The 27,860-nt window shown below is 39.4% G+C and overlaps 2 protein-coding genes across 7 annotated transcripts in view; one reads left to right on the plus strand and one right to left on the minus strand.

Moving 5' to 3' along the window:
• ikbkb (inhibitor of nuclear factor kappa B kinase subunit beta) overlaps positions 1 to 9,051 on the plus strand; it is a 94,116-nt gene extending 85,065 nt beyond the window's left edge. For 3 of the 5 annotated variants that reach the window (XM_057831073.1, XM_057831074.1, XM_057831076.1), the window contains 4 exons: positions 31 to 178; positions 286 to 383; positions 5,417 to 5,510; positions 5,582 to 9,050. In XM_057831073.1, coding sequence (XP_057687056.1) covers positions 31 to 178; positions 286 to 383; positions 5,417 to 5,510; positions 5,582 to 5,641 — 400 coding nt within the window. In that variant the 3' untranslated portion in view covers positions 5,642 to 9,050. Of the gene's footprint in view, positions 1 to 30; positions 179 to 285; positions 639 to 792; positions 3,098 to 5,416; positions 5,511 to 5,581 lie in introns of those variants that run through there. The other 2 variants (XM_057831075.1, XR_009062673.1) reach the window with 2 other exon arrangements.
• On the minus strand, positions 7,325 to 27,819 carry vdac3 (voltage-dependent anion channel 3). 2 transcript variants are annotated; one of them, XM_057831083.1, is made up of 10 exons: positions 27,728 to 27,796; positions 24,753 to 24,854; positions 21,662 to 21,733; positions 21,530 to 21,579; positions 14,602 to 14,754; positions 14,403 to 14,455; positions 14,098 to 14,325; positions 11,030 to 11,180; positions 10,905 to 10,962; positions 7,325 to 7,914 (listed from the first exon to the last, which is right to left on the minus strand). In XM_057831083.1, exons 2-10 carry the CDS (start codon positions 24,847 to 24,849, stop codon positions 7,823 to 7,825), a joined length of 954 nt encoding a protein of 317 aa, XP_057687066.1. In that variant the 5' UTR covers positions 24,850 to 24,854; positions 27,728 to 27,796; the 3' UTR covers positions 7,325 to 7,822. The 2 variants fall into 2 exon arrangements, with proteins under 2 accessions (XP_057687066.1, XP_057687067.1); XM_057831084.1 differs by lacking the exon at positions 24,753 to 24,854 and having other exon boundaries at positions 27,728 to 27,819.
• Positions 27,820 to 27,860: the final 41 nt, after the last annotated feature.

A 27,860-nucleotide genomic window follows, 5' to 3' on the forward strand; every position in this document is an offset into this window, starting at 1 on the left:
CTGAAGATTCACATGCACTTGTCCTTTCAGTAAGACGGGCATTTGTCGTCAGCGTGTCATGGAGCTTCTGCCAAGGGTGGAAGGCGTGGTCCAAGAGATGGCCGAGAGTGAACAAGTTTTGATGGGTCTACAAGAGAAGCGCCAAAGGGAGCTATGGAACCTCCTCAAAGTCGCCTGTGTGAGGAAACTCACGCACATCTAATGATTTTCCTCTCTCATATCATGAAAAATACAAAGCTGACTGATTCTGAACTGACTGTTGGGAATTTCAAACATTTCCTGTAGAGTAAAGTTCGAAGCCCAGTCAGTGGGAGTCCTGATGGATGTCGCACACCTTCTTCAGTCCCTCCACTGATGACCCCCCGACACAGTTTACAGCAGTTGTGAGTATACTTAATTCAGTCTATAGTAGAGCAGGGCGGTAAACTGAAAATTTACCGTCACCGAAATTCTTCACGATGACCGACGTAATTTTGACCATGTCGGTAAATTCGGTAAATTAATAAAACAAGAAAATAGTCTTTTCATCCCGCTTTGACTCTGTTGTTCGTCTATGTTCATTCCCCTTTAAGAAAGCAGTGAATGTACTTACGTAGGGAGTCACGTGATCATCAGGAAGCCAATCAAACAGAAGCCAGGTAAGCTAACGCTAGCAGCTAATACTACAAGCAAAACGTGATGGAGTGTGGCTTAAGGGAGGTTCGCCAAACTTTCACCCGACATTTAATAGACTCTTGGTGGCATCCAGACGGGCTTTCACACGCTGTCCTCCCTTGTTCTCATGATTTCCAGAGATGGTGCTTTCAGTGCTTTCTACTGGTAGCCAGGCCACAGGCTAACGCTAGCAGCCGCTAGCGGCTAACGCTACAAATGATCGTGATGGTGTCAGATAGCGGCTCTAACCTTGTCGAAACGGCTGAACTTAATGAGTGGATTGGGCACGGACTGCATCTAGCAATTACTATGTCGCGTTATTTTGTATCTGACTGTGTGTGATTTCTCTGATAGCTTTTGTGACGGTAAAGCATTCAGCATGAAGCACAATCCAACGGTGAAACTTCTAATATGACCGAGAAATGGCTCCAACTATTTTTCTGTATGTGCTTAATTCTGTGTCATTATTACTATCATAAAATTTTAAGTGTTTCATTTGCAGAAGATCAATATAGCTTTAATGTGTGTCTGTCTGTCTGTTTGGGGGTTCATGTATGCGTGCATTTATTTAAAAAATGCACTGGGGGGGGGGCCTGAAACTATAATAAACACTTGTATTGAATAATTATGTCACAGCAGCCATTAACAATAAATTGTCTTTTTGAAGTGTACTGTTCAAGCTGCAAGTCATTTGTGTTACAATGGCATGTTTGCACAGGCATATTGATTTTGACAATGTACATTGTTCAAGCCATACACGCTGTTATAAATGCTCATACTTGAATTCTTCTTGTTTACAATACATTTTTATAAACCTAATGTCTAGACTGCATGTACAATTCTTAGATATATCAAATTGAATGCTGGGAACTAAATCAACAAGAAACTGTTAATCTGTATTTCATGCATTGATTCAGATTTTCAAATTAAATAACAGTCCGCTTGGGCGACTTTATCGTCATTTATCGTTATCGAGGTAAATCTGCCCCATTTATCGTGATACGTGTTTAAGGCCATATCGCCCACCCCTATTCTATAGTGAACCTCGAGTATGACTCGAGGCCCAGCCTCCCATTTTAGAAAATTAATCCGGGAAGTTTCTGAAAAAAGCCTGCAGTATTGGACATTGGCTACTGGATCTGGCTCCTCTGGTTTCAGGAAGGAGCCGTTTTTATTGACACTCCATTCTAAATAGATCGTTAAGTCATAATGTAGCTAAGAAAAATTCATGAGGGAACGGAGGCATCTTGCATTTCCAGGGTCTCTTGGAATCTTTTGCTAGTTCGGGGTCCCGCCCATACACTGACGTAGATAACGTGTAATACATAAATACCCCAAATATGGTCACGACGAACGCTGAGAGGAAAATAATGTTTTGATGAAGTTGCATTAATATGCTCACCCTTCATAATGATTCATTTACTCTATAATGCCATCTGGAGGTCAAAATGTACAATTGCTTAAATTCCACCACAGCACATCACATAAACATTACAAATACAGTGGTACCTCTACATACGAAATTAATCCATTCCAGGACCTTGTTTGTAAATCGAAATGGTCATATTTCGAGCAGGATTTTCCGATAAGAATACATTACAATTCCATTAATTCGTTCCACAGCCCAAAAACCTACACTAAATCCTTAATAAATACTGCAGGTACTATTACAAATGGCAATTACACATAGCAAAACAAATTACTAATAAAAGCCAGAATGATAAAATAACGATAATAATAATTTCTGTAATAAGGTAACAAATCGGGTTCTAATGAGGCGGACATGTTTTGCATGCTGTAACTGAACGCTCCGCGTCGCTGATGTGACAGAGAAAGGGAGCGGTGGGGTTGAGAGTTGAGTTTACTTTCACTTTTAATGGTTTGTCCAGAAGACCGTCAACTGCGGTGGACAGTAGGCGTGTTGTGTTGGACAAGTATTGAAATAAATGATAAAAACCTGACAAAGCCGGCGATTTCTTTGGCGATGTTACCACAATAATAATTGTCACCTTATAAAGATTGGCAAACGGAGGTTATCGGAGGACCGTGAAGATCAGACATTCTACAGCTGTATTGTTGAGCCAGTTCATGGATGTGCACCCCCACTTATATTTTTCTATTAGCGTCACCTTTTTCCTTGTTTCACCACCTGTACCAACCTTTTTGAAACCCGTGTTGATTTCTCTCACATGAAAATCCGCCATGCGTCCGTCTGCGGCGCTGTCATGTCGTCGTATTTCAAGCATGTCGGTGGATGTAGAAACAAATGGCAAGTCAAATTTCATGTCGGATGTCGAAAATATCGTGTGTCGAAGCGATCGTATGTTGAGGTACATATATTACATTTGACTCCCAAGGTAATAGCGACCACCATGAAACACAGTATTAGAAATAGGAATGTGCCAATGTTACTTTGTTGTAGGGGTTGTATATAAATAAGGGGGGGGGGGAACAGTAAATGTCTGTTCTATGTGAGCAGACAATATGTAATTTTGCTCTCCTTGCATGCAAAGGTGGGTCTTAACGCGTTACATGTACTCTGTTACATATACTTGAGTTTTACTAAGCCATACTTTTTACTTTTACTTCAGTAGATTTGTAAAGAAAAAATGCTACTCTTCTTCCGCTACTTTGGGCTTCACAAGAGTCGTTACATTTTTCCTCTTTATTCTACTTATGAGATTGTTTGGGGGGGTTTTTGCTAGCGATGCTATTGCCAAGAGTAGCGCTACTCATTTCACCAATGAGACATCGCAACAATAATCACATGACTCCATTACACCAATCAGACGCAAGATTCTAAGATCATGCAAGCCTCTTCATTCACGCGTCTTTAAAGCACCGTAACAAATGAAGTATTTGACAACATGAATCGAAAGCGAGGATTTAAAACTCCCTCGCAGTTTTTATTTGGCACCGACTGACCACGGAAAACCGGAGATATGATCCTTTTAATTTCTTACTATGAATGAACTACAGTATTCACTATTCAATCTAGGAACTATTTTCTCTACTAGAGGGCAGAGCACTCATGCTCTTTGGACAAATAATCCTTCATTTCTGTTTTGTTTTTCTTTAATGATTTTTTTTCTTCTTTGGCTTATTGTGGTTATGTTAGACATGTGCCGGTTACCGGTTTCACGGTTTACCGTGGTGTGAAAACGTCGCGGTTTCAAAACCACTAAAATTTTCCGTTATACCTTAGTACGGTATTCGCTATTTTTCATGTGCCAAAATGCACCTGAAGTGGCTTGGGGCGGCAGCGCTCACCTTTCCCCCGTTTGTTGCCGTGAGTGTCAGTGTCGCTATTCTGCTAAACAGCCAGCAAACCCAAAAACAAACCCTCTAAACACAAGGCGTACTTTTCTTCAATTTATTGAGCTCTCAAATCGTGGTGAAATATACAAATGAATACATTTAAAACGTTATACAATTGTATTTTTCCACATGTGAGTAGGTTCAACAGGATAGCAGTAGCACCATGAAAAAGGTCGCCAAAAACAAAACACACATTTTCCTTTCAAATTCAATATACAAACTAACTAAAACTTACAAAGACGAATGTTAGCCTAGGCTAAGCTGGGAGAGTAGCTTCGTAGACGTTTTATGTCTCACAGCCGCTGAGTGAGAAACAAGCTTAAATGAAGGAAGGGGGGGGAAAAAAAAAAAAAAAGGATCGCGTCAAGGATCGCTAATTGCGAAAGGAGGTCTCACTCCTCACTTTTTGTTTTAGATGAAACCTTTCCTCAACAATATTTACATTTTAACTAACTTATAAAACTAACCTGTATATCTTTAACTAACTTATTAACTTATGAATTTTTTGTTCTTTTTAACACAAAGGCATGACATCATGTAGAAGAGAGTTGACACAGTGGCTGAAAATGGCGAAACTTCAGCTTCTCCCCCTCAAAAAAAAGTCAAACAGTATATATCTTTAATTTTATTTAGAAGTGTTTTTACTTTTTTATAGCAATTATTTTGTTCTTGCTCTAATATTGAGCAACTTGAGCTGTGGCTATGGGTATAGTCTAGATTCTATTTATTTTAATTTTATATAAAATATTTATTTTTTGTTAATTTATTTTCACATTAATTTATTTTCACATTATAGTCATGTTCCAATTTGCAAATATGTTCTGGAAAAAAACCTGTTCAATGGAAAAAAAAATTTTTTTTCTTTTTTTTTTCTTTTTTAAAAACCCATACATCTCAAAATTTTGGAGCTATAATTGCAATACCGTGATACCGCGGTATTTTTGCTCAAGGTTATCGTACCGTCAAAATCTCATACCGGCACATGCCTAGGTTATGTAATGGGTTATTGTACAGTATCATTATAACAACAGTTCATATAGATAAGTTTGTGCTGAGAGAAAAATAATACCATTGCTTAAAAAAATCTAACAAAAATAAGCAGTTACTCAAAATGTTACTCATTACTTGAGTATCCTTTTCACGAGATACTTTATTACTTGTACTTGAGTACATTTTTGGATGACTACTTTTTCTCTTCCATCCATTGTTCCAACTTCCAAAGTTGCAAAATGCAGATATTGCCAGTAGAGTGAAAAACGACAAAAGATGCACAGGCCAAACCAGTATTTCTGTCATGTAATTTAAGTATTTATGTCATGTAATTTTTTTCCTCAATTTAATATTTAACCAACATGAAGTTGGATAAGTATTTGGAAGAATGGAAGAAGCGTTTCGAAAACCCCAGTAACTATTCGTTTTTGTGTGTGTATGTGTGTGTGGCTAGGGACGAGTCCTTGGTCGAAGAAAGCAAGAATTTTGAGAGTCGACTACAGAATTTGCTGCAAGACACCATGCAGGAATCTGAGAGTAGTATGGAGGTGAGCTTGCCTTTTTCGGCAAATTCAACACAATCAAATGCAAAAATCTCACTCAATGGGTTGCGTAATAGATGCTGAGAGAGTGGACGTGGCTGCAAGGGAGCAACAGTTTCTCCAGGGACCTCTCCTAGATTTACCTCTGCTTGCTGCCACTGTGTGGCTATGAGTGCAAAAAACACATTTTTACACAAGAACATGCACCAACCATTCTCACGTCAACTATAATCTTACTCATGAAGCTTGTAAATTTTATTTTTACTATGTGGAGAAAATCTTCCAACTTTTCCACAGCATTGGATCTTATTTATGCATCCATCTCTTGTATAATAACTAATAATCTTCAAACATGAGTTGTTTCTTTAAGTAGGTGAAATGTACGCGTGTCTATTAGCCTCAGGGGAACTAATTCCATTCCATGTTTTATCTCTGTTAAAAGCTGCACTGCCTGACTCTATGGGCACTTTCACATTAGACCAAGAGGACCAGGGTCTGGTTGGAGTGCTACCATGCAACAACACTTGCAAATGACTTGTTTAACAGGTTCAGTATTCACACTGCGCCAGCCGAACTTTACGAATAGCATCACGTGGACGAAAGGCACACTCATTGATTGGACAAATAGAAGTGCTGTGACGCTGCATGTAATGTAGCATAAATTAAGTCACCGCTCGGCCAGCGGTGGTATCGCTCCCTCCCGACTTGATGCCAAGCGAACTGGAGTATATAAAAAATGCATAGTGGAAAATTAAACCATGAAAAGGAACCGCATGGAACCCCAAGCCACACAGGAGTATACAATCGTTCTCACTTTCATGACTTTTTGGACTGTGAAATTGTCGCCACTTCCAGGAGAGAGAGACTCACGAAACGGTCGCCCCGAGAGGCTCCGCCTTTCTCAGCCACTGTCACTCTCACACGGTGCGTTTAGGAACAGCATGCAAAACACAACCGCCACATTAGAACCAGACTGTGTGTATCAAATGCAGCTGCTTAGCACAGCACAACAACATTTGGCCATGGTTGATCGTCTGTGTTCTTGCCATTGTTGATTTTGAATAGCGTGTGTGCTGTACTTCCGCTTTCAAGGATGCCCAGCGTGTGGCGTCACAGCCTGGAGCATCACAGCCCCAGGCTGTGACACTGCATATAAAATAGCAAAAGCACACCCTGCTACTGTTGCATTCACAAGCAAAGCAGGGTGTGCTTAAAGACCAATGATTTTTGAGCAGACCAGAGTTCACTTGTTTGGTCCGAACTAGAGTTCGGATGTGCGTTCACATTTACAAAACAAAGAGGACGATCTGAGAAAAAGAACTCTGGTCCATTTAAAACAGCTAGTGTGAAAGCGCCCTTAATAATGTGTTTTTCTACATCTATTGGTACGTCAAGAGCAGAGGTGGGTTGAGTCGCCAAAGATTTTACTCCAGTTAAGAGTAGCGTTACTTCTAGGTAATATTACTCAAGTAAAAGTAGTCATCACAAAAATTTATTCAAGTACAAAAAAGTATTGAGTCAATAGAATACTTAACAGTTTACAATGTTTTTAAACAATAGTAAAAAAAAAAAATTTGTCATCTACTACTCTGAGTACTTTTTTCTCAAAAAGTTACTCAAGTAATGGAGTAAATGCGTTACTACCCACCTCTGGTCAAGAGAAGGGAGATATATATACTGTCAGTGTTCTGGATTGTCCCGCGGTCCCGTTACAACTGCAATCGTGTCATTATTAAGGCAGCAATGTGACTGTAAAATATTGCACCTTTTGATATTTTCTTCATTGTCCAAATGAATAAGGACACAAAAAAACACGTGTATCATTTGACGTTCTTTTTATTCACTCTACGATTGAATAAAAATCAGTTTGAGGTTGTTACTGTTGACTACGTTTCTTATACAAAGCACAACACACAGATCAAGTGAAAGTGAAACAGACGCTTTAAAGGCTGAACTGGTGCAGGCTGCTCATAACACACCTTTGAGCTTCTGAAGGCGCTGAGGTGAAACGGTGGGAGTTAAAGGTCCACTTGCTCAGTTGGACATTTTAACTGTAATAGCTTTTATTGCACTGTTTAGGATAGATTTGGCAGAAAAAGTTGAGTTTTGTTAACTCATTGGCTACAGTTCATCGCCAGCCTCTCTCAGTTCAAATGGGTTGGACGTCTATCATTGTAGTGTGCAGCCAATGAGTTAATTATATTGAATAGTGTTGCAATCAAACTAGCCCTTAGACTGTGTGTTTCATTTTGTATTGCTGGTTGGACCTCTGAGGTGTTGTCACATTTAGGGTCTTTCATTCTTTTCTTGTGTTTCCTTTAAGCGTCCAGTTCAAAGCCCAGGCCCATCTTGTGTCCGCCCCCGTTAACGTTCTTTCCATCAATGAGCGCTGACAGTGTCAGCTTGATTCCTACAAGAAGACAAGGTCAGAGCATACATGTAGACATTGCATGTAATTGACCTTCCAATATATGAATTTAAAATTAAGACTTTGGAGGTAAAATGTTGTATATAGGCCTAAAAGTTGTAAAGCAATAAAAACACAACAAAAATGAATGAAATGAACAACAACAACAAAATTACAATGGGTCAAAATTATTTTTCAAACAGATCATGTGAGCACCTTAGAGACAGTCATTTGCTTAGCTTAGCCACAAAAAAAAAAAAAAAAAAAACACCTGAGGACCAGTGTTGTTAATAAAGGTGTTAGATTATAACGTCATTACTGCCTTGTGTTTTTCAGTAGTGGGTAATCTAATGAATTACTTTTCTCATTTTGGTAATGCCGTTACCGTTACTGACGATGTAAAGGCGTGCGTTACTATGCGTTACTACGTTGGTTGAATGATGCGAGAAAAGTCCGAAACACGGACTCACAGAGAGGAGAGAGCAAAGCGGGAGTTGGGAGGAGGGAAGGGAGTTGTGACGTGGCTCCAATAATACCTGACTGTAGCCGCCCACATGATTCTACAGTAGATATCACATATATGTAGAACTAGATGCGGAAAATAGACTCACCGGCGTTCGTAAACAGTCGCCATTTTAAAGCAGTAGACTTCTCAGGAAGGCTCTGTTGTAGAGAACCTTCCTAACGAACCTAAGTTACCTTTTATCTAAAATACTCATAAATCAGCAAAATATTAACTTGAATCTATCTTTAAATGATGAAACAGTTTTAAAACTTTCACATGTCAAAAGTAGACAGAAGGGAACTAATGCAATAACGGGAGCAATTTTAACAACTTTACAGTTGATTCACAACATTAAATAACTTTCAAACATAGCAAAGGTTAATATGTTTTTTGTTTCTTTTGTTTTTTTTTTGGGAATGAAAAAAAAAACATGAAACGTAACACCAGTTACTTTGCCAAGTAACTAATTACCCTTACATTCGGGTAACTGAGTTACTAACTCAATTACTTTTTGGGAGAAGTAATTTGTAACTGTAATTAATTACTTTTAGTAAGTAAGATTAACAACACTGCTGAGGACAGAAGAGGCAAGATGGATATTAGAGCTGTCCCGACTAGTCAACGTTGTCGACGTCATCGATGACGTAAATGCGTCGACGGGCAAAACATGTTTAGAATGGCGGGCGCTCGTGATTCAAGCGGTTGTGACTAACACCCCCAAGGGGGCCGCTGTTATTCAATGTGACCGGCATTGTCAGATTGAGCAAAGAGGAAGAAAGTGGGCGAGAGAGAGAGAGGGAGCGAAACAGAGGGAGTGAGATCGGTGAGTTTGGAAAGTGCGCGGGTAGCGCGGAGTTCAGTGGCTGCAGCCCGTGCGTTTTTGTTTTGGACAATAAAAGTATCCATAAAGAGCCATCCGACGCCTCTTGGTGTTTTTATGCACGCTGCCGCCTTCCTGAGGAGGACATGGACCGAATCGACGACAACGAGCCAAGTGAATCGCCGGTTCACTCCTCACTATGGCGAGGAGTTGAAAACACCGCCAATTACCAAAAAGGGCAGAATTGGTGACACATGAAAGTGGCATAAAGCCAAAAAAGCGGACCAGAATAGCCAGAGCCTCAAATAATTTCAAGGAAAATATGGAGGGTGCCACTGTGTGTACTCTTTGCAAAGCTGATCTCGCATACCACGGTAGCACATCGACTATGAACGAACACTTGAAGCGCCGTCATCCAAGTATAATTTTCCAAGACAACAAGAAAAAACAAGCTAGCGGATTGTAAGTCCATACAACTTTCTAACGATGTTTTAAAATGGAAGTTACCTTTATGTGCGTCGTACCAAAATGCATTTTTATTTAATAATATAATTAATGTATGTATAATTATATATATATTTTTTTAATTGTTATTAAATTTATTAGGATCATGGAAGCTCCCACTTGGGGAAAATATATACATACATCCTGTATATTCATAATGAAAATATATATGGAAAAAGCACTGGCCTGCTTACTGTAATCCATGACTGCACTAATGTTAAGTCACTTCATATTATAAAGTATCTTTGTGTATATACATATAGTAGTATACTATAAAATTAATACTATATATTTAATTTTTGTTGCCGTGAGTATGTGTGCCTCTCATTCAAAATAGTTGTGGTAATATTTCAGTGTGCCCTCTACTTTATTTTCAGGTTAAAACAAACAAAAGTTCCCCTCCCCCAAAAATGCGGAATGCACACCAGAAAAAGCATCTGAACTCACACAAAGTATTCTGAAAATGGTTGTCCGGGACATTGCAATTCATTTTAACATTTAGAACAATATAGACAATGAAATACCACAAAAAGAGTAAGAATTGTTTTGACTCCTGTTAAAGAGGTGAAGTCTCAGTGTTTCAGTTTACTTTTTTTTTTTTTGGACTAGTTAATGCCAGCGTCATTTGACCTCATTGTTTGTGATTTATTATTGATTTATTATTATTATATATATATTGATTTGTTATTTATTTATACGTTAATAAAGAATGTGGGTGTTCCAAAATTGTTTTTGTGAATTAATAAGCTTCAACAAAAATTTCATTATTAAAAAAAAAAAAAAAAAAAAGATTAGATTAGTCGACTAATCGTAAAAATAGTCGGCTGACTAATCGGGAGGAAATTAGTCGTTTGGGACAGCCAAAATGGATATATGTGTTTTTTTTCAAACCAAGGTTTGAAGCAAAACGGATACGGTGTCTACTTCTCCACTAGGTAAGACAGAAAAATGCATGCGCTCATGCACGCGAACACACATAGCTGGGATGCCTGTTGTACGAGCATGGGCTAAGCTACTATCCGAGCATATAGCTTGTAAGTTGATTGTATTACTGACATTGCCTTTCAGGGTCATCAACATTTTTGCCCTCTCATGCCACAAAAGTGAAACTCCGCCTATGGGTCAGTGACTTGTAAGCAAAAATTTTGGTGTAGGAGAACAGACCTGGCCTGAGGGTTTGGGTGTATCCGACTCCGACAAGACAAGCATTGTTGACTTTGGCCTGTGTGGGGAAACATCAGTGACATCAAATCATGCGCAAAAATTGTGAGACCGCTCAGGAGACTCACAGAAAGAGAGGCGTCCTTATCCAGCTGGTATTTTGCGCCTGCTCCAAAGAGCGTGTTGTTGCTACCGGCCGTCCAGGCCAAGTGGACCGCGGTTTCCATTTTGCTGTTCAACTTTTGGTAAACGGAGCCGGCGAACTCTGTGCCATCGTTGCTGCAATAGAGAATGCGGTTATCAATACTTTAATCAATTTTCAATTTTGAATCAAAAACGAAATTAGCCAGAAATGAGAGTTGTTAGAATTTTTGGTTTCATCTAATGACAGACATCCCAAGTTCCAAAAACTAATTTCAGGGAGATGTTTATCGACCCAATCCAACCTCCACCATGCCCCACACATACACACTTAATTTGACTAACCTTTTATTATTCAGAAGTTAATAATAATTCAAATAATTCATAATTTAAGGTTGTTGGTTGTTTTCTTTTTATTAATATATAGCGTTACTTAATTTTATGACAGTCTTTATTTAACCTACAGGGGAAAAAATGCAGGCGATGGCATATTAAACTTAGCCTACCTCAACATGTCTTTTACACTCATTAAGTCCGTTGTTGGCAATGCTGAAGTCACTGTTGCACACAGTGCACCTCATCACAGTGTCATCATTCTTCACCTTAACTAGACGGATATATTTTAGTATATTCTGCTGTAAAGTGAGTTTTTTTACTAAAAGGATTTGCCCTCTGCCATATCGCAGTCTGCCCTGACTTAAAATTGGTGAGGGGTAAATCGAACCCCACCTCACACACAATGAAAGCATATTGGCAAATTTTCTTGACTAAAGCAATCAGCACGCTTTCTGTCAAGTCATTGTTTTTGCCTGCACGTTGTCCATTAAAAAAAAAAAAAAACTCATATAGTCGCAAAATCCGGGATATTATACTGTATCTGACTCGCAGGCATCAGGGAGCCACTATCATTATCAGGGAGACTCACGGAACCTTCATAAGACTTAGGATGTCTGTAATGAAATGTAATCACAGGAAATTGTTTGAATTTCAATTTTCAGTTTGATGCATTATTGAAAATTTTAATTTGAAAGTACTGGTTTGAAGCGTGAATTTACCAATTTTGATTAATTTATTTCCCCAACAGTCGACATTATCATCTGAGTTGTTCTCCTTAACTACTTAAAGCGACAGACAACACCTTGATCATGTGCAACCCAGCAGAAAAAATGAATTGAAAAAACATAGAATTTCATTTGCTGATGTCTAATACTGGAGAAAACTATCAAGAAAAGCCAGTATTTTCTGTAAGTGCAGGCAGATACTTTCATCAATACCAGTTCTATTTTAGCCAATCAATAGCGTAATGCTATTTTTAGACTGTGACTTCGCCATCGTAACGCGGAAGTGGGTTATATAGACACACCCTCACATACAACCCTTGTTATTTCTGGTTGTTTTCTCCGGTAATCTTTCAAAAAAGAACATGCCGATCAAACACTGCTGCTATGGAACTTGTAGAAACGACTAGCTAATACGACACATAAAGAATGTTTTTTTCATACGTTTGCCAAAACCAAAAACTCTGAGGAAGAACGTGAAGAATGGATCAACTTGGGCAGACGTCCAAAAAAACAGTTTAACGCCAGCAAGGTGAAGCCATTCAAATTTCATATGCAGTAAACATTTTGTCGTGCGCCATGGTCCTACAGAGGAAGAAGAGGTAAGCCATTTTGATATTTTTACTTATGTTTTTAGTGTGGCATTTTGCCGTGCTGCTTCTGTCTGACAACTCAAGCCATCTCTTTAACTGAACATTTGTATGTTCTTCCACATCTTTACCAGTGAATTTGGCACCAGGGACATCATTTTCGGACAGAATTGGTAGGTTTAGCTCAGTAAACATCTCGTTTGTACATGATTTTCATTCATTTACTATTAGGGACAAACGGGAGGTTGACCCGCCTAGCAACAGTTGCTAACGTCATGAATATTATTGAGCAAAAGTGACGTGTTGCTTGCGGTACGCCATTGCAAGTATTCCAGATTTCTAGGCTCTCTCATGACATCAATAATACCATTCGTCCCATGCACCTGTATTCAAGTCTGTCAGTAAAAAGCTTTGTATTTTTTTGTGTTTAAACTAGGGCTGTCAAACGATTAAAAATTTTAATCGAGTTAATTACAGCTTAAAAATTAATTCATCGCAATTAATCGCAATTCAAACCATCTATAAAATATGCCATATTTTTTTGTAAATTTATATATATATATATATATATATATATATATATATATATATATATATATATATATATATATATATATATATATATTCTGTAAAATAATTTGTTGGAATGGAAAGATAAGACACAAGATGGATACATTCAACATACGGTACATAAGGACTGTAGTGGGCATTTCACTCTACTGTCATTTAAATCTGTCTATGCTGTCCTCACTCCGAAGCGTCTACTTTTTCCAAAGCTAGACAGCTAGTGAACGACGCCTTAATAATCAGACTTCTTCCTTTTTCATCTGATTTATTAATAAAATGGCCTCAAACCACTGTCCTCTTTAGACCGTAGTGAAACTACAAAAAAAAGTACACAAGCATTGCATTAGCAACAACGTTAGCTTAGCACGCTATACAGGTTCACTAAACATAAACAAAAAGCGTCTCATACAAAAAATATAATATTTCGCTTACTAACATAATATGTACATTCTTTACAACAACCATACTTACGGACAAATCTTGTCCAGGGATCATATAAGCACAACATTACAACGTAGGCGTCAGCCCGAGACGTCGTGCAGCCATATTGAACTGGCAAGAAAGCAATAAACCATGTCGCAAAGCGACCACAAGAGTTCGCTGTTAGACAGCACAAAAAACCTTGCTGTAAAACTTACCAAAAGGCAGAATACTGTCTGAGCGGGACATGTGCGTTAATTGCGTCAAATATTTCAACGTGATTAATTTAAAAAATTAATTACCGCGTGTTAACGCGATAATTTTGACAGCCCTAGTTTAAACATTAAATTATACCTAAGTAATTTCATAAACCATCTTTCACTTGATACAAGGTCGAATCTGTTTTCTTTTTCCACTCACACATTGGTGTGAAGCTGGAAGTCAGGGGCTTTGTATCCCAGAGCGAAGTTGTTCATGGTAAGCTTGGACTTGGCGGTGTCAAAAGCCACCTGGTAGCCTGCCAGCCAACCCTCATAGCCCAGCACGGCGGTGCCGTGAACAGTGGGACCGGCTTTGTCGAACAACAAGTCGCAGCTCATGTTGACAAAGTCGCGCTTGTAAGCAGTCTTCAGTTTGGCGCTCTTTTTGCTAAAGAACAAAGGAAAAAAACCTGTAACTGCACGTGCACTGACTTCATCATTACAAGCCGTGTAGCTCTTTCTTACCCTGTGTTGGGTACAAATGAGGTGTCCAGGCCAAGCTTCAAGCCCTTTGCAAGCTACAAAGCAGAAAATAAGTTGATATTCAATTGCAGAGACGGTACTAGGGAGTGTCTCCCAGTTAATATGGGTCAGACACCTAGAACAGTCAATGGCAATGAAACATGCTCAGTCATAAAAAAGACAGTTTCACATTTGAATTCACCTGGTCTTCCATGTTGATTTCTGTGACAAGAGTGTTGTCGGTGTTCCATTTCTGGCTGAGGGTGAGGCCCAGCTCCCCTATTTTGTACTTGGTCTCCAGGTGGCCGCCTGACTTGCCCGTGTCTGTGTTGCTGGAGCCTGACGTGGCAAACTCCTTCAAGATGAAGTAGAAGAGGCCAGCAATGAGAGGCAGGAGGTAAAATACAGTAAGCATGAGGTGAAAGTTGAGCATATGCGAGCCATTCCACTCAAGCCAAATTATTGGGTTAAAAATTGAAAAATGACATTTTCAGCCATCCCTGTTGTGCGTTTGACGAGTGTCGCACCGATACGAGAATCAGAATTGAAATACAGGTATTGGCTTGTAGAAATAACGCACTGCCGGTCGCCTTATTCAAGATGGCGGCCAATTACGAATGCTTAAGAACGGGGGGAAAAAATGAGTTTTTTTAAAGCCAAGAGTTATTATTCAAGTAAGTGTTGTTGAATGTGCTCGTTTAGCAGTCATATTTTCAATGTATTGTATGGGCTTATACAAGTTAAACTGTAACACTTTGTTGGAAGGAGGGAACACAAAAAAGCAGTCGAGCGAACTTGTGTCCTCGGCTAGCATAAGTGATTAGCACATGAACTAGGATAATTTACTAATGTGGACTAACGGCATTGACTGTGGAATTAATACACATTTCAGGCTTGGTATCAAATTGAAAAAACATCACCAAAAAAAAATCAAAAGCATTTTGGCCTTTGTGAGCAGTTTATGTCTCCAGTTTGAGAGGATTTTATTCATTTATTGTCACCCATGACCAGGCCATGATAGCAATTATTATACATTCACATGAATATGCAGTAATTTATTTATTTGTAAAAGGGGAAAAAACATGTATGCTTTGGAGGGGGGAAAGTACCGTAATTTTCGCACTATAAGGTACACCTGTTACTATAAGGCGCCACCCACTAAATTTGACAAGAAAAGGGCATTTGTTCATGGATAAGCCGCACTTGACAATAAGCCGCAGCTGTCCTCACAGTATAATGGGATGTTTTCACCAAAAGATTTTAACCGGTAACACTTTTTTTGACAGCGGCACTGTAAGACCGTCATAAGACCAAATGAACCACCATGAACCTTAGAACCAATTGGCTGCAACTCTTCATTGCTTCAAGAAGCTTCATTTGGCCATCACTGCTCCACCTGCTGTCAACACTGCTGTCCTCCAGCATGCCTCATAGCATGCATTGCAGCACTACAGATGTAAATAACAATCAAAATACATTTTCTGTGCTAATTATTTCTTCAGTTCCTGTCCCAGTTGTTTCATTAATTGCTAGTAATGGTATTCGGTAACACTTTATATAACAGTGGTGCCATAAGACTATCACAATAATGACATGACACTGCCATGAGCATTAATGAATGCATATGACAGATGTCATTTTGTGTCATCTCGCAAATTATCTCTTTTGAATAGATGCAAAAGATCCTAGCTGGACATAAATGGAGTTAGTGACAAAATTTTCCAGGTGACACTTTGAATTTCTGGATTTTCAGAGCATCCATTAATGCTCATGTCAATTCATGTCATAATTATGGCCATCTTATGGCATTCTTATGACACCGCTGTCAAATAAAGTGTTCCCTACTAACCCAAATAAAACAGAAAATAAGCCGCAATGGACTATTAGCCGTAGGATTCAAAATGAGGGTAAAATTGGCGGTTTATAGTCCGCAAATTACGGTAGGCTATCGGTACTGTATTGGCATTGGACAATACCACACAGCCGGGTAGCGGAATTGGTATTAAGAACCAAAAAATGGTTGACAAGGTATTCTCGATTCTATTAGAGTCATTAAAGTTATCACAATTTTCCCTCCTTCAAATTTGAGAAAATTTAAGCAAATGAAATATGAGAAAATTGCTGAAGATGAGACACTTCTATAAAGTCCTTAGCAACTACATTATAGTTAAACAAACTGACTTTTAACCCTCATTATTAGTGCCACAACTCTGTTATTAAGCAGCAGATTGTTATGCGGTGTAAACTGCTTGAAAACAGCCAACTTTGTGGGATTTCTTTTAGCAGTTTTCTCAATCTCTACAAATACTCTGGTCACAACAGCATGCTCTAACACAACTTTAGGATACTAACCCTGAAATAAAAGTTTCTGAGGTGAAAATTTATTCATAAACATTTCAAGAAAATATCTCAATTTAATTAAGAAAACCACGAACACAATGGTTCCAGAGGGGATCAAATCCCATTTTTACACTTTGCGCGAAGTGTCTGTTTATTGGTGGAAGAGCTCACACATGGAGAGTAAGGCAGGGGTGTCAAACTTATTTTGGTTCGCTGGCCACATTCACACCAAATAGATCTTATAAATAAGAAATAATTTTCCCTACTTATTTTCCAATGAAATAAATTCACATAATACGTACAATATCAACGTACATATTCACATTTACTAACGATTACTTGATTGCACTTTTCATCAACATTTTTCAAACTGTCATTTTTGCACCATTTTAAAAGCTTTATTTAACACTTTTTAAGACATTTTAAGACCTTGAAATGAAAGTATAATAAAGACCAAAACATGTTGCAATAATTTCTGATGACGAAAAAAAAACTAATTTTATTTCAGTGTAAACACAGTACTGCTGTCACAGACCGCCGGTGATTTTCTCCTTTAATGTGCAACTCGATGACTTTGACCCCCGTTGTGCCTAATGAAAAAGTCTTTTTGCAAGACTTTGCACCGGGCACTGTTGTTATTTTCACCAGTGGCCAACCACCACTTATATAAACCATCTTCCATCCATTTTTTATTAAATTACACTTCCCAATCTCTGCATATTCCCGCACACCTCTACAACCGTGAATAACAATAAAATGGCGTCATGGCAACAAATCAAGTCACTGATGTTACGCTAAGGTTGCAGTCAATGTACCGTATAACATACATAATTCCCAAACTCTTTTATTCAGTGAACAACCATTAAAAAACAATTACACACCATTAGAGGTTTTACGACATACTACAGTGATTTCACTGGGATTAAACGCATCGTCTGGAAATTTAATACCTATAGGTTTCCATTAAATTTAAGACAATTTAAGACCTTGATTTTCCAGGTTTTAAATTTAAGACTTTTTAAAGACCTGCAGGAACCCTGTGACTATGGATCAGTGTTTTCATTTACATACGGTGAGGAGCCGAAGTATTTGCACCCCTTGTGATTGTGCAAGTTCACCCACTTAGAAAATATGTATAGGTCTGAAATTTCAATCATAAATGCATTTCCGCTCATAGAGATATACGGTAATCTTTTTAAAAAATCCAGTAATCACATTGTTTGACTTTTTGAAATAATTTATTTGTAATTTACTGGGGTTCATGAGTACAGTGGGGCAAATAAGTATTTAGTCAACCACTAATTATGCAAGTTCTCCCAGTAGAAAATATTAGAGAGGCCTGTAAATGTCAACATGGGTAAACCTCAACCATGAGAGATGGAATGTGGGGAAAAAAAACAGAAAATCACATTGCTTGATTTTTTAAAGAATTTATTTGCTAATCATGGTGGAAAGTAAGTATTTGGTCAATACCAAAAGTTCATCTCAATACTTTGTTATGTACCCTTCGTTGGCAATAACAGAGGCCAAACGCTTTCTGTAACTCTTCACAAGCTTTTCACACACTTTTGCTGGTATTTTGGCCCATTCCTCTATGCTGATCTCCTCTAGAGCAGTGATGTTTTGGGGCTGTTGTTGGGCGACACTTGACTTTCAACTCCCTCCACAGATTTTCTATGGGGTTGAGATCTGGAGACTGGCTAGGCCACTCCAGGACCTTGAAATGCTTCTTACGAAGCCACTTCTTTGTTGTCCTGGCTGTGTGTTTGGGATCATTGTCATGCTGAAAGACCCACCCACGTCTCATCTTCAATGCCCTTGCTGATGGAAGGAGATTTTCACTCAAAATCTCTCGATACATGGCCCCATTTGTTCTTTCCTCTATACAGATCAGTCGTCCTGGTCCCTTTGCAGAAAAATGGCCCCAAAGCAGGACGTTTCCACCCCCATGCTTCACAGTGGGTATGGTGTTCTTCAGATGCAATTCAGTATTTTTTCTCCTCCAAACACGAGAACCTGTGTTTCTACCTAAAAGGTCTATTTTGGTTTCATCTGACCATAACACATTCTCCCAGTCCTCTCCTGGATCATCCAAATGCTCTCTAGCGAACTCCAGACGGGCCTGGACGTGTACTTTCTTCAGCAGGGGGACATGTCTGGCAGTGCAGGATTTGAGTCCATGGCGTCACATTGTGTTACTGATAGTAGCCTTTGTTACTGTGGTCCCAGCTCTCTGTAGGTCATTCACTAGGTCCCGCCGTGTAGTTCTGGGATTTTTGCTCACTGTTCTTGTTATCATTTTGATGCCACATGGTGAGATCTTGCATGGAGCCCCAGATCGAGGGCGATTATCAGTGGTCTTGTATGTCTTCCATTTTCTAATAATTTCTCCCACAGTTGATTTCTTTACACCAAGCGTTTTACCTATTGCAGATTCAGTCTTCCCAGCCTGGTGCAGGTCTACAATTTTGTCTCTGGTGTCCTTCGACAACTCTTTGGTCTTGGCCATAGTGGAGTTTGGAGTGTGACTGACTGAGATTGTGGATAGGTGTCTTTTATACTGATAATGAGTTAAAACACGTGCCATTAATACAGGTAACGAGTGGAGCCTCATTAGACCTCGTTAGAAGAAGTTACACCTTCTTGACATCCAGAAATCTTGCTTGTTTGTAGGTTACCAAATATTACTTATTGTCCACTCTAATTTTGAATTTTTTTTTTTTAAATCAAACAATGTGATTTTCTGTTTTTTTATCCCACGTTCTGTCTCTCATGGTTGAGGTTTCCCCATGTGGACAATTACAGGCCTCTCTAATCTTTTCAAGTAGGAGAACTTGCACAATTGGTGGTTGACTAAATATTTATTTGCCCCACTGTATTTGTACCCCTGAGAATCAGCAATAATTATGACACTCAGAGAGTTGTCAGTCTACCTTTTTACCCCATGTGTCACCACCCACCCACCACCCATTTGAGCTCAACATTGTCACCTGTGCACCCCACAGTCAGTCGCAATCCAACTTCTACCATGGGCAAGACCAGAAAGCTTTCGAAAGACACCAGAGAAAAAATTGCTGAGCTCCACAAAGCTGGAAAATGTTATGGGACAATTGGAAAGCAGCTTGGTGATCAACAGATACAGCAATTGTTAGAAAATGGAAAAGGCTAAACATGACTAAATAATCTACCGGGGACTGGGGCTCCGTGTAAAATTTCTCCTCGTGGGGCATCACTCATCATGAGAAAAGTGAGGGCTAAGCCTAGAACTACACAGCAGGAGCTGGTCAATGACCTGAAGAGAGCTGGATGCACAGTTACATTGGCTACTGTCAGTAGAACACTACGGTGCAATGGTTTAAAATCATGCATTGCTCAGAATGTTCCCCTGTTGAAGCCATTGCTTGTCAAGGCCCGTCCGAAGTTTGCCAGGGACCATCTGAATGATGCAGAGGTGTCATGGGAGAAGGTCTTGTGGTCAGATGAGCCCAAAGAACAACTTTTTGGGGCAAATTTTACTCATCCTGTGTGGAAGAAAAAGAAGGATGAGTACAATCCCAAGAACACCATCCCCACTGTGAAGTATGGGGGTGGAAACCTCATGCTTTGGGGCTGCTTTTCGGCTAAAGGGGTAGGGCGACTTTATAAAGCAGAGGATGAACGGTGAAATGTATCATCTGATTTCTAGCTACAACAGAGACTTGAAGATGAGTCGTGGTTGGATCTTCCAACAAGACAATGACCTGAAGCACACAGCCAAGCTGACCAAGGAGTGGCCTAGCCAGTCTCCAGACCGCAATCCAATCCAAAATCTTTGGATGGAGCTGATACTTCGCGTTTCCTAACAACAGCCCTGAAACCTAACAGATCTAGAGAATATTTGTGTGGAGGAATGGGCCAAAATCCGTTACCATATGTGAAAGCCTGATGAAGAACTACAGAAACTGTCTGACCACTGTAATTGCAAATAAAGGCTTCTGCACTAAATATTAGCACTGATTTTCTCAGAAGTACAAATACTTATGAACCCCAGTAAATTACAAATGAATTATTGAAAATCATGCAAAGTGAGTTCCGGATTATTTTTTTTTTTAGATGATGTCTCTATCAGTGGAAATTCATCTATGATTGAAATTTCAGACCTCTACCTATTTTCTAAGTGGGTGAACTTGCAAAATCACAAGGGGTGCAAATACTTCTGCTCCTCACTGTATGTACTAATATCAGTGGATTACAATTACAGAACAGCAAAGAGAGGAACACGGTGGGCGAGCTGCTACTGGCGGAGGTTCGTCGCCAACTGCAGACACGAAAGAGAGCCAATTGCAATACTCTCACTCGATCACACAAATTTCCGGGTTACGGCACAAATGTCAAAATCAAAGCATGTGATTCTGTATATACAGTTTAAATAAACAGAAACGTGCCTGTCAGGCAGAACAACACCGCAGCCATTTCCGGCCCACATTTGACACCCCTGCTATTAAGTATTAATTTGTGAATTTAAATAACGGCAACACTGTAAACGCGCTTTAACGTGCAGTGCACCCACAGTTACTCCCTGACACGTGCACACACTTTCTTACCATCTGAAAGGCACATCCAAAGAAGAAAGGAGTGGATAAAAAGAGAAGACAGGATTAGAGGGGCGAACAGAAAAAAAAAGACTGTACAGACAAAAGTTTAGAGAGGGTTTAGCTATTTCATATCAACATGACATTTCCATCCACTCAAACGTCTTGGAGGGGTTGGACCGCCCTATTTGAGATAAATATTAGCAACAAAATACTTACAACACCATTTTGGGACTTGGTTTTTATATCCATCTTGAGAATTCCATAACCTGACAAGCAAGAAATTGTGAAATTTCAATAAAAGACAGAAAGGTACATATTTATGCATGCATTGTAACTGTTAGGTTTTACCATAGCCCTTGCTAAAGATGTCTTTCGCCGACTTCCCCAGGTCTGTATATGCAGGAGGGACAGCCATTGTGCCTGATGAAAAGAACTGTAGTAAGAACACTACATAGTAATTTACTCCGACAGTAAATGACAAGAAAACAACACGTTTCTTTTTACTGATTTTTAAACTAATACAACATACCCTAAGATACAGTGGTAACCGGTAGTGAATGATTATTTTTAGTACCGTCTTGCAAACTTCAACTGTCCGACCACTGACCTGGTCATCTGATGTTCGAGCCAATCAGGAGAAAACTACCTGCTTGAATACAATGTCGGAGCGCAAAGGGGGTTTTGTAGATAGTTCAATTCCAAGTTTTCTCAGAAATAACACTTTATTTCCTTATTAAAAGAGGAAAGAACATCACGAAAAGCTTTTCTTGACGGGAAAAAATGTTTTGGCTCCTCCGCGAACCAGTACTGACCAATACTGTAGCATAATATACTAGTCCTTCTCAAAAAATAGCATATTGTGATAAAGTTCATTATTTTTTGTAATGTACTGATAAACATTAGACTTTCATTTATTTTAGATTCATTACACACAACTGAAGTAGGTCAAGCCTTTTGTTGTTTTAATATTGATGATTTTGGCAAAAAAAGTCATGAAAAAACAAAAATCCCTATCTAAAAAAATTTGCATATCATGAAAACGTACTCTAAAGAAGCTACTAACCTAATCATCTGAATCAACCAATTAACTCCAAACCCCTGCGAAAGATTCCTGAGGCTTTTAAAAACTCCCAGCCTGGTTCATTACTCAAAACCGCAATCGTGGGCAAGACTGCCAACCTGACTGCTGTCCAGAAGGCAATCATTGACACCCTCAAGCAAGAGGCTAAGACACAGAAAGAAATTTCTGAGCGAATAGGCTGTTCCCAGAGTGCTGTATCAAGGCACCTCAGTGGGAAGTCTGTGGAAAGGAAAAAGTGTGGCAGGAAACTCTGCACAACCAGAAGAGGTGACCGCACCCTGAGAAAGATTGTGGAGAAGGGCCGATTCCAGACCTTGGGGGACCTGCAGAAACAGTGGACTGAGTCTAGAGTAGAAACATCCAGAGCCACCGTGCACAGGCGTATGCTGGAAATGGGCTACAGGTAACGCATTCCCCAGGTCAAGCCACTTTTGAACCTGAAACAGCGGCAGAAGCGCCTGACCTGGGCTACAGAGAAGCAGCACTGGGCTGTTGCTCAATGGTCCAAAGTACTTTTTTCAGATGAAAGAAAATTTTACATGTCCTTCGGAAATCAAGGTGCCAGAGTTTGAAGGAAGACTGAGGAGAAGGAAATGCCAAAATGCCTGAAGTCCAATGTCAAGTACCCACAGTCAGTGATGGTCTGGGGTGCCATGTCAGCTGCTAGTGTTGGTCTACTGCACAGGTGTCCCACTGGTCCTCAAAGGGCCGCAGTGGGTGCTGGATTTCATTCCAACCAAACAAGATGAATACCTGATCACCAATCTGGTGTTTTACAAGCGTAATAAGTTGATTGCAGTCAGGTGCTGCTTATTTTAGCGGAAACCTCATTGGTTGAACTGTCTGTGCTGGATCTGTTGGAACAAAGACCAGGACCCACTGCGGCCCTTTGTGGAATCGGTTTGACCCCACTGGTCTACTGTGTTTTATCAAGGGCTGGGTCAATGCAGCTAGCTATCAGGAGATTTTGGAGCACTTCATGCTTCCATCTGCTGAAAAGCTTACTGGAGATGAAGATTTCATTTTACAGCACGGCCTGGCACCTGCTCACAGTGCCAAAACCACTGGTAAATGGTTTACTCACCATGGCATTAGTGTGGTCAATTGGCCTGCCAACTCTTCTGACCTGAACCCCATAGAGAATCTGTGGGTTATTGTGAAGAAGAAGTTGAGAGACACCAGACCCAACACTGTGGATGAGCTTAATGCCGCTATTGAAGCATCCTGGGCCTCCATAACACCTCAGCTCTGCCATAGGTTGATTCCCTCCATGCCACGCCGCATTGAAGTAGTCATTTCTGCAAAAGGATTCCCAACCAAGTATTGAGTGAATAGCTGATATAATTAATTGAAGGTTGACTTTTTTTGCATTAAAAAACACGTTTTAGTATTGGTCGGTTGAAATATGCTGATTTTTTGAGATAGGGATTTTTGGTTTTTCTTGACTTTTTTGCCAAAATCATCAATATTAAAACAATAAAAGGCTTGAACTACTTCAGTAGAGTGTAATGAATCTAAAATATATGAAAGTGTAATGTTTATCAGTACATTACAGAAAATAATAAACTTCAGCAAAATATGCTAATTTTTGAGAAGGATTAGTAGATTGGTCGTCTTCTGATGGCAAGCCAATCAGGGGAAAGAGCGGGAACTGCAGACTTGAACAGGAAGTGACTATCTGCTTGATTACTAAGGCGGAATGCAATTTCCCAAGTTTTGTCTAAAATACACACTATTTCCTTTTTAAAAGAAGAGCAAAGAACGTCACCCAAAAAAAAAATTTTTTTTAACGAGAAACGATGTTTTCGCAAGTGCTACGAGGACCCATTGTCCAGTTAGTAACTGTATATTTATTTGAAGGCTCCTCCCATGAAACAGGTCTTGATTGGATGATTCCCAGATTAATAGGTTGTAATACGTAATATTGGTAGCAGGTAGGCTATATGGAAAAATCAATCTGACGTGCCAGGTTAATTAACGCCCCTAGACGTTCAATCCTTGTGAACTGTGAGCAGTCATTACCTGCAAGCCCTCCCAGTTCAATTGGATTGGACGTATGTGGCTGTGAATGAATGAATTGTAGTTTTTGTGAGCTTTTCGTAGAACGAGCGCTACCAACGAGATGCCTCCTGCCTGCATTCGAGGCATCACAATTCGCCACTTTTATCCAATATTTACGCGCAAACAGAGCGTGTGAACAAAAGCGCCAGGCCATCTGGAGTAGACGCCTGTGTGGATCTTCAAAGTGATGTAGGAGTCCACAACGTTTGATGATCACACAGCTTGAAGTTGCTAACAAATAGGATTACCCTGCTTGGATAACCCAAAAAAGCTACTGTGTGACCTTTTGGGACTCACCGTGTCCCTTGGGTGCATGGTGACACGTGACACAGTGGTCTTTGTTCCCTGACTTGTCCTGCTGCGTAGCACGGCCCTGTCTTTTCCTGCCCACCATTGCTTCTTCGGAGGGAAGCAGTTTAAGAAGGACAACAGATAACTAGTAGACTCATTCTCTCTAAAATAGCAACACACAGTATGCATATTTGTGTACATTTTCTCAGTTTCACTAATTGTTGACATGTTGCAGCTGCTATACCGATTGCATCATTGATGTTGCAGGGGCCTTTGTACTTGAAGTGCAACATGAGTACATGATAAGACAGTGAGATAACATTGAAAATTAATGACAGGTAAGACTTTCAAGTCAAAATATCCATTTGTCTGTCCGCATTATGTGTTTGGAAGGTGGCCAAACAAAAATCCACACAACCAGAGAGAACCTGAAAATCCAGAAATTCCAAGTGTGACTGGCCCACATTTGCTAATGACTGTCTGACAATTCTCAAAACCATTTATCAAATCCTACATCACAGAACCACTTGTGCCTTCCACCCTCCTACTCATTGACGGCTGTTCTAAATTTAGTGCTTGCGAGAACCTGACACTGACATACATGTGACAAGGATCCCATAAAAAAATAAATAAGTGACTCCAACTTCAGTGTTACTAAACCATTGATGTTAAAGCATCCTTGTAGGACATACATGTTGTGTGTTTACTCTGTAGCACCACACTCCATGTGACCGTCATGCACTATCTGTCCCAACGACTTTCGTGACCACGCACAAAGGTCAACAAGACAGCCTTAAATGACGCAAATGAGAGGCACATGTGCAGAGCAAGATGGCTGACAATTGGACACAAATGCCCTCTTGAAACTGCACAACTTTATGGACATTTGTTGGACAAATTTAAATGATAATAATATTTTTCTAAATATTAGATATGTCTAAAACAATATCGATATTTCCATATAATCAAACAAAAGAACATCATAAAATGATGTATATCAAATGTAAATACAAATGTAAATATGTAATTCATAAAACAGAATAATTGCTCTACATCAATCATTTAAGGTATCAGTAAAAAAAAGTAATAATACACAGTAAATACAGTAATTATGTATGATATATCAAACACATGTCCATTTGTATTTTAAATGAATGTTTAATGTCTGCAAAGATAATATCAAGATACTGTATAAGCCTTCAGTGATTCATTTTCCGAGCCGTTTATCCTCACGAGGGTCATGGGGTTGCTGGAGCCAATCCCAACTAACTATGGGTAGTAGGCTGGGGACACCCTGAATTATAATACATAATAAAAATTACTTTATAAAAGAAACGAGCAGTAATATTATGCTTGCATTAACAGAATCAATATTATTTACATAAACATTTACTGTAATTTACGCACTATAAGGCACACCTGACTATAAGCCGCCACCAACCAAATTTGACACCAAAACGACATTTGTTTATAGATATGCCACACTGGACTATAAACCGCAGCTGTCCTCACTGTATTATGGGATATTTACAAAAAAAGATATTAACCGGTAATGCTCAATTTGACAGCGGCATTATAAGACCATCATGAGCCCAAATGAACCACCATGAAGCTTTGAACCAATTGGCTGCAAGGCTTGCTTCAAGAAGCTTAATTTGGCCATCAGTGCTCCCTTGGGGGAGACAGTCAACCTTTTCTGCCACCTGCTGTCAACACTGTTGTCATCCATCATGCCTCCTAGCATGCATTGCAGTGCTACAAAATAACAATCAAAAGTCATGGTCTGTGCTAATTATTTTTTCAGTTACTGTTCCAGTTGTTTCATTAATTGCTTGTTATGGTATTTGGTAACACTTTATTTGACAGTGGTGTCATAAGACTGTCATAAGACGGTCATATTTATGACATGACACTATCATGGGTATTACTGAATGCTTATAACGGATGTCATTAAGTGTCATCCGGCAAATTATCTCACTTTTGAATGGATGTAAAAGATCCAAACTGGACATAAATGCCGTTAGTAACATAATTTGCCGGATGACACTTAATGACATCTGTCATAAGCATTCAGTAATGCCCATGATAGTGTCATGTTACAAATATGACAGTCTTATAACACCACTGTCAAATAAAGTGTTACCAAATACCATAACAAGCATTTAACGAAACAACTGGAACAGCAACTGATTACATAATTAGCACAGAACATGAATTTTGATTGTTGGTCACATCTGTAGCGCTGCCGTGCATGCTAGGAGGCATGTGTTGCCTATCAACCCAATTAAATCAACAATTAAGCCGCACAGAACTTTAAAGTTATTATTACATCACTATAGAAGTACTGGTATATATAAATATGTAATTACATATAATTATGTCAGCATTTTTTAATACTCTAGTATATAGCATTTAGAATGCAGTGTTGATGATAAGGAGATGAAATGTGTGGTTGAATGGCAAATGTCAGTATATAACACAGAGGAATATTGTTTCACTCAAAAAAAGGAAAAACGGTGTAACACAACAGCCACTAGAAGTTACTACACTGTCATCTATTCTCTGCATCTGAGAATTTATAACATACAGCTGACAGTTTTATACCGGCTGTCATTCCTGCAAATGTACCAAGTTGAAAAGTGTGTTGGGTGTGTGTGTTGGTGGGGGGTCGGAGGGAGGGCTTCTATATAGCAGGTGGGGAGTGCCAAAAGATAACAGACCGTCCGTTGTGCACGTAGTAGCCATTGACATCAGGAAACTGCCTTTTATTAGTGATATGGAACCTTAAAAATTGAGTTTTTGATGTCAATGGACAGACAACAGTCCGCTTCAATCATATATTACACAGCAGCTGGATCGATTCCCTGTCCATAATGTTCGAATCAGACCTGCCTTGACAGTAAAAACGAGCATATTTAAAGCAAAGCGATGGAGTAGTGCAGAGAACTTTGAAGTACTTGCCAGGAACGAGTTGTTCTTACCTTTATGTGTTGGCGATGTGAATTGACCGCACAGTTGAACAAGACGGCTGCGGTGGGACAAGCAAAAAGCGCAGGGCAAGGCGCATGCGCATATCAAGCCAACGTTGAGGGCGGTGTCGTTGTGTAAATGACA

This window comes from Corythoichthys intestinalis, chromosome 3, assembly GCF_030265065.1.
Source record: "Corythoichthys intestinalis isolate RoL2023-P3 chromosome 3, ASM3026506v1, whole genome shotgun sequence".
NCBI lineage: Eukaryota > Metazoa > Chordata > Actinopteri > Syngnathiformes > Syngnathidae > Corythoichthys > Corythoichthys intestinalis.

Bases quoted from the DNA above. Each gene is read 5' to 3' on its own strand.
- vdac3 (XM_057831083.1), bottom strand. From the start codon at position 24,849: ATGGTGGGCAGGAAAAGACAGGGCCGTGCTACGCAGCAGGACAAGTCA. The intron at 21,734-24,752 runs GTGAGTCCCAAA...TCTTTTCATCAG, and splicing joins CCATGCACCCAAGGGACACG to GCACAATGGCTGTCCCTCCT. The intron at 7,915-10,904 runs GTCTGTTCTCCT...GTCTTCTTGTAG, and splicing joins CACCCAAACCCTCAGGCCAG to GAATCAAGCTGACACTGTCA.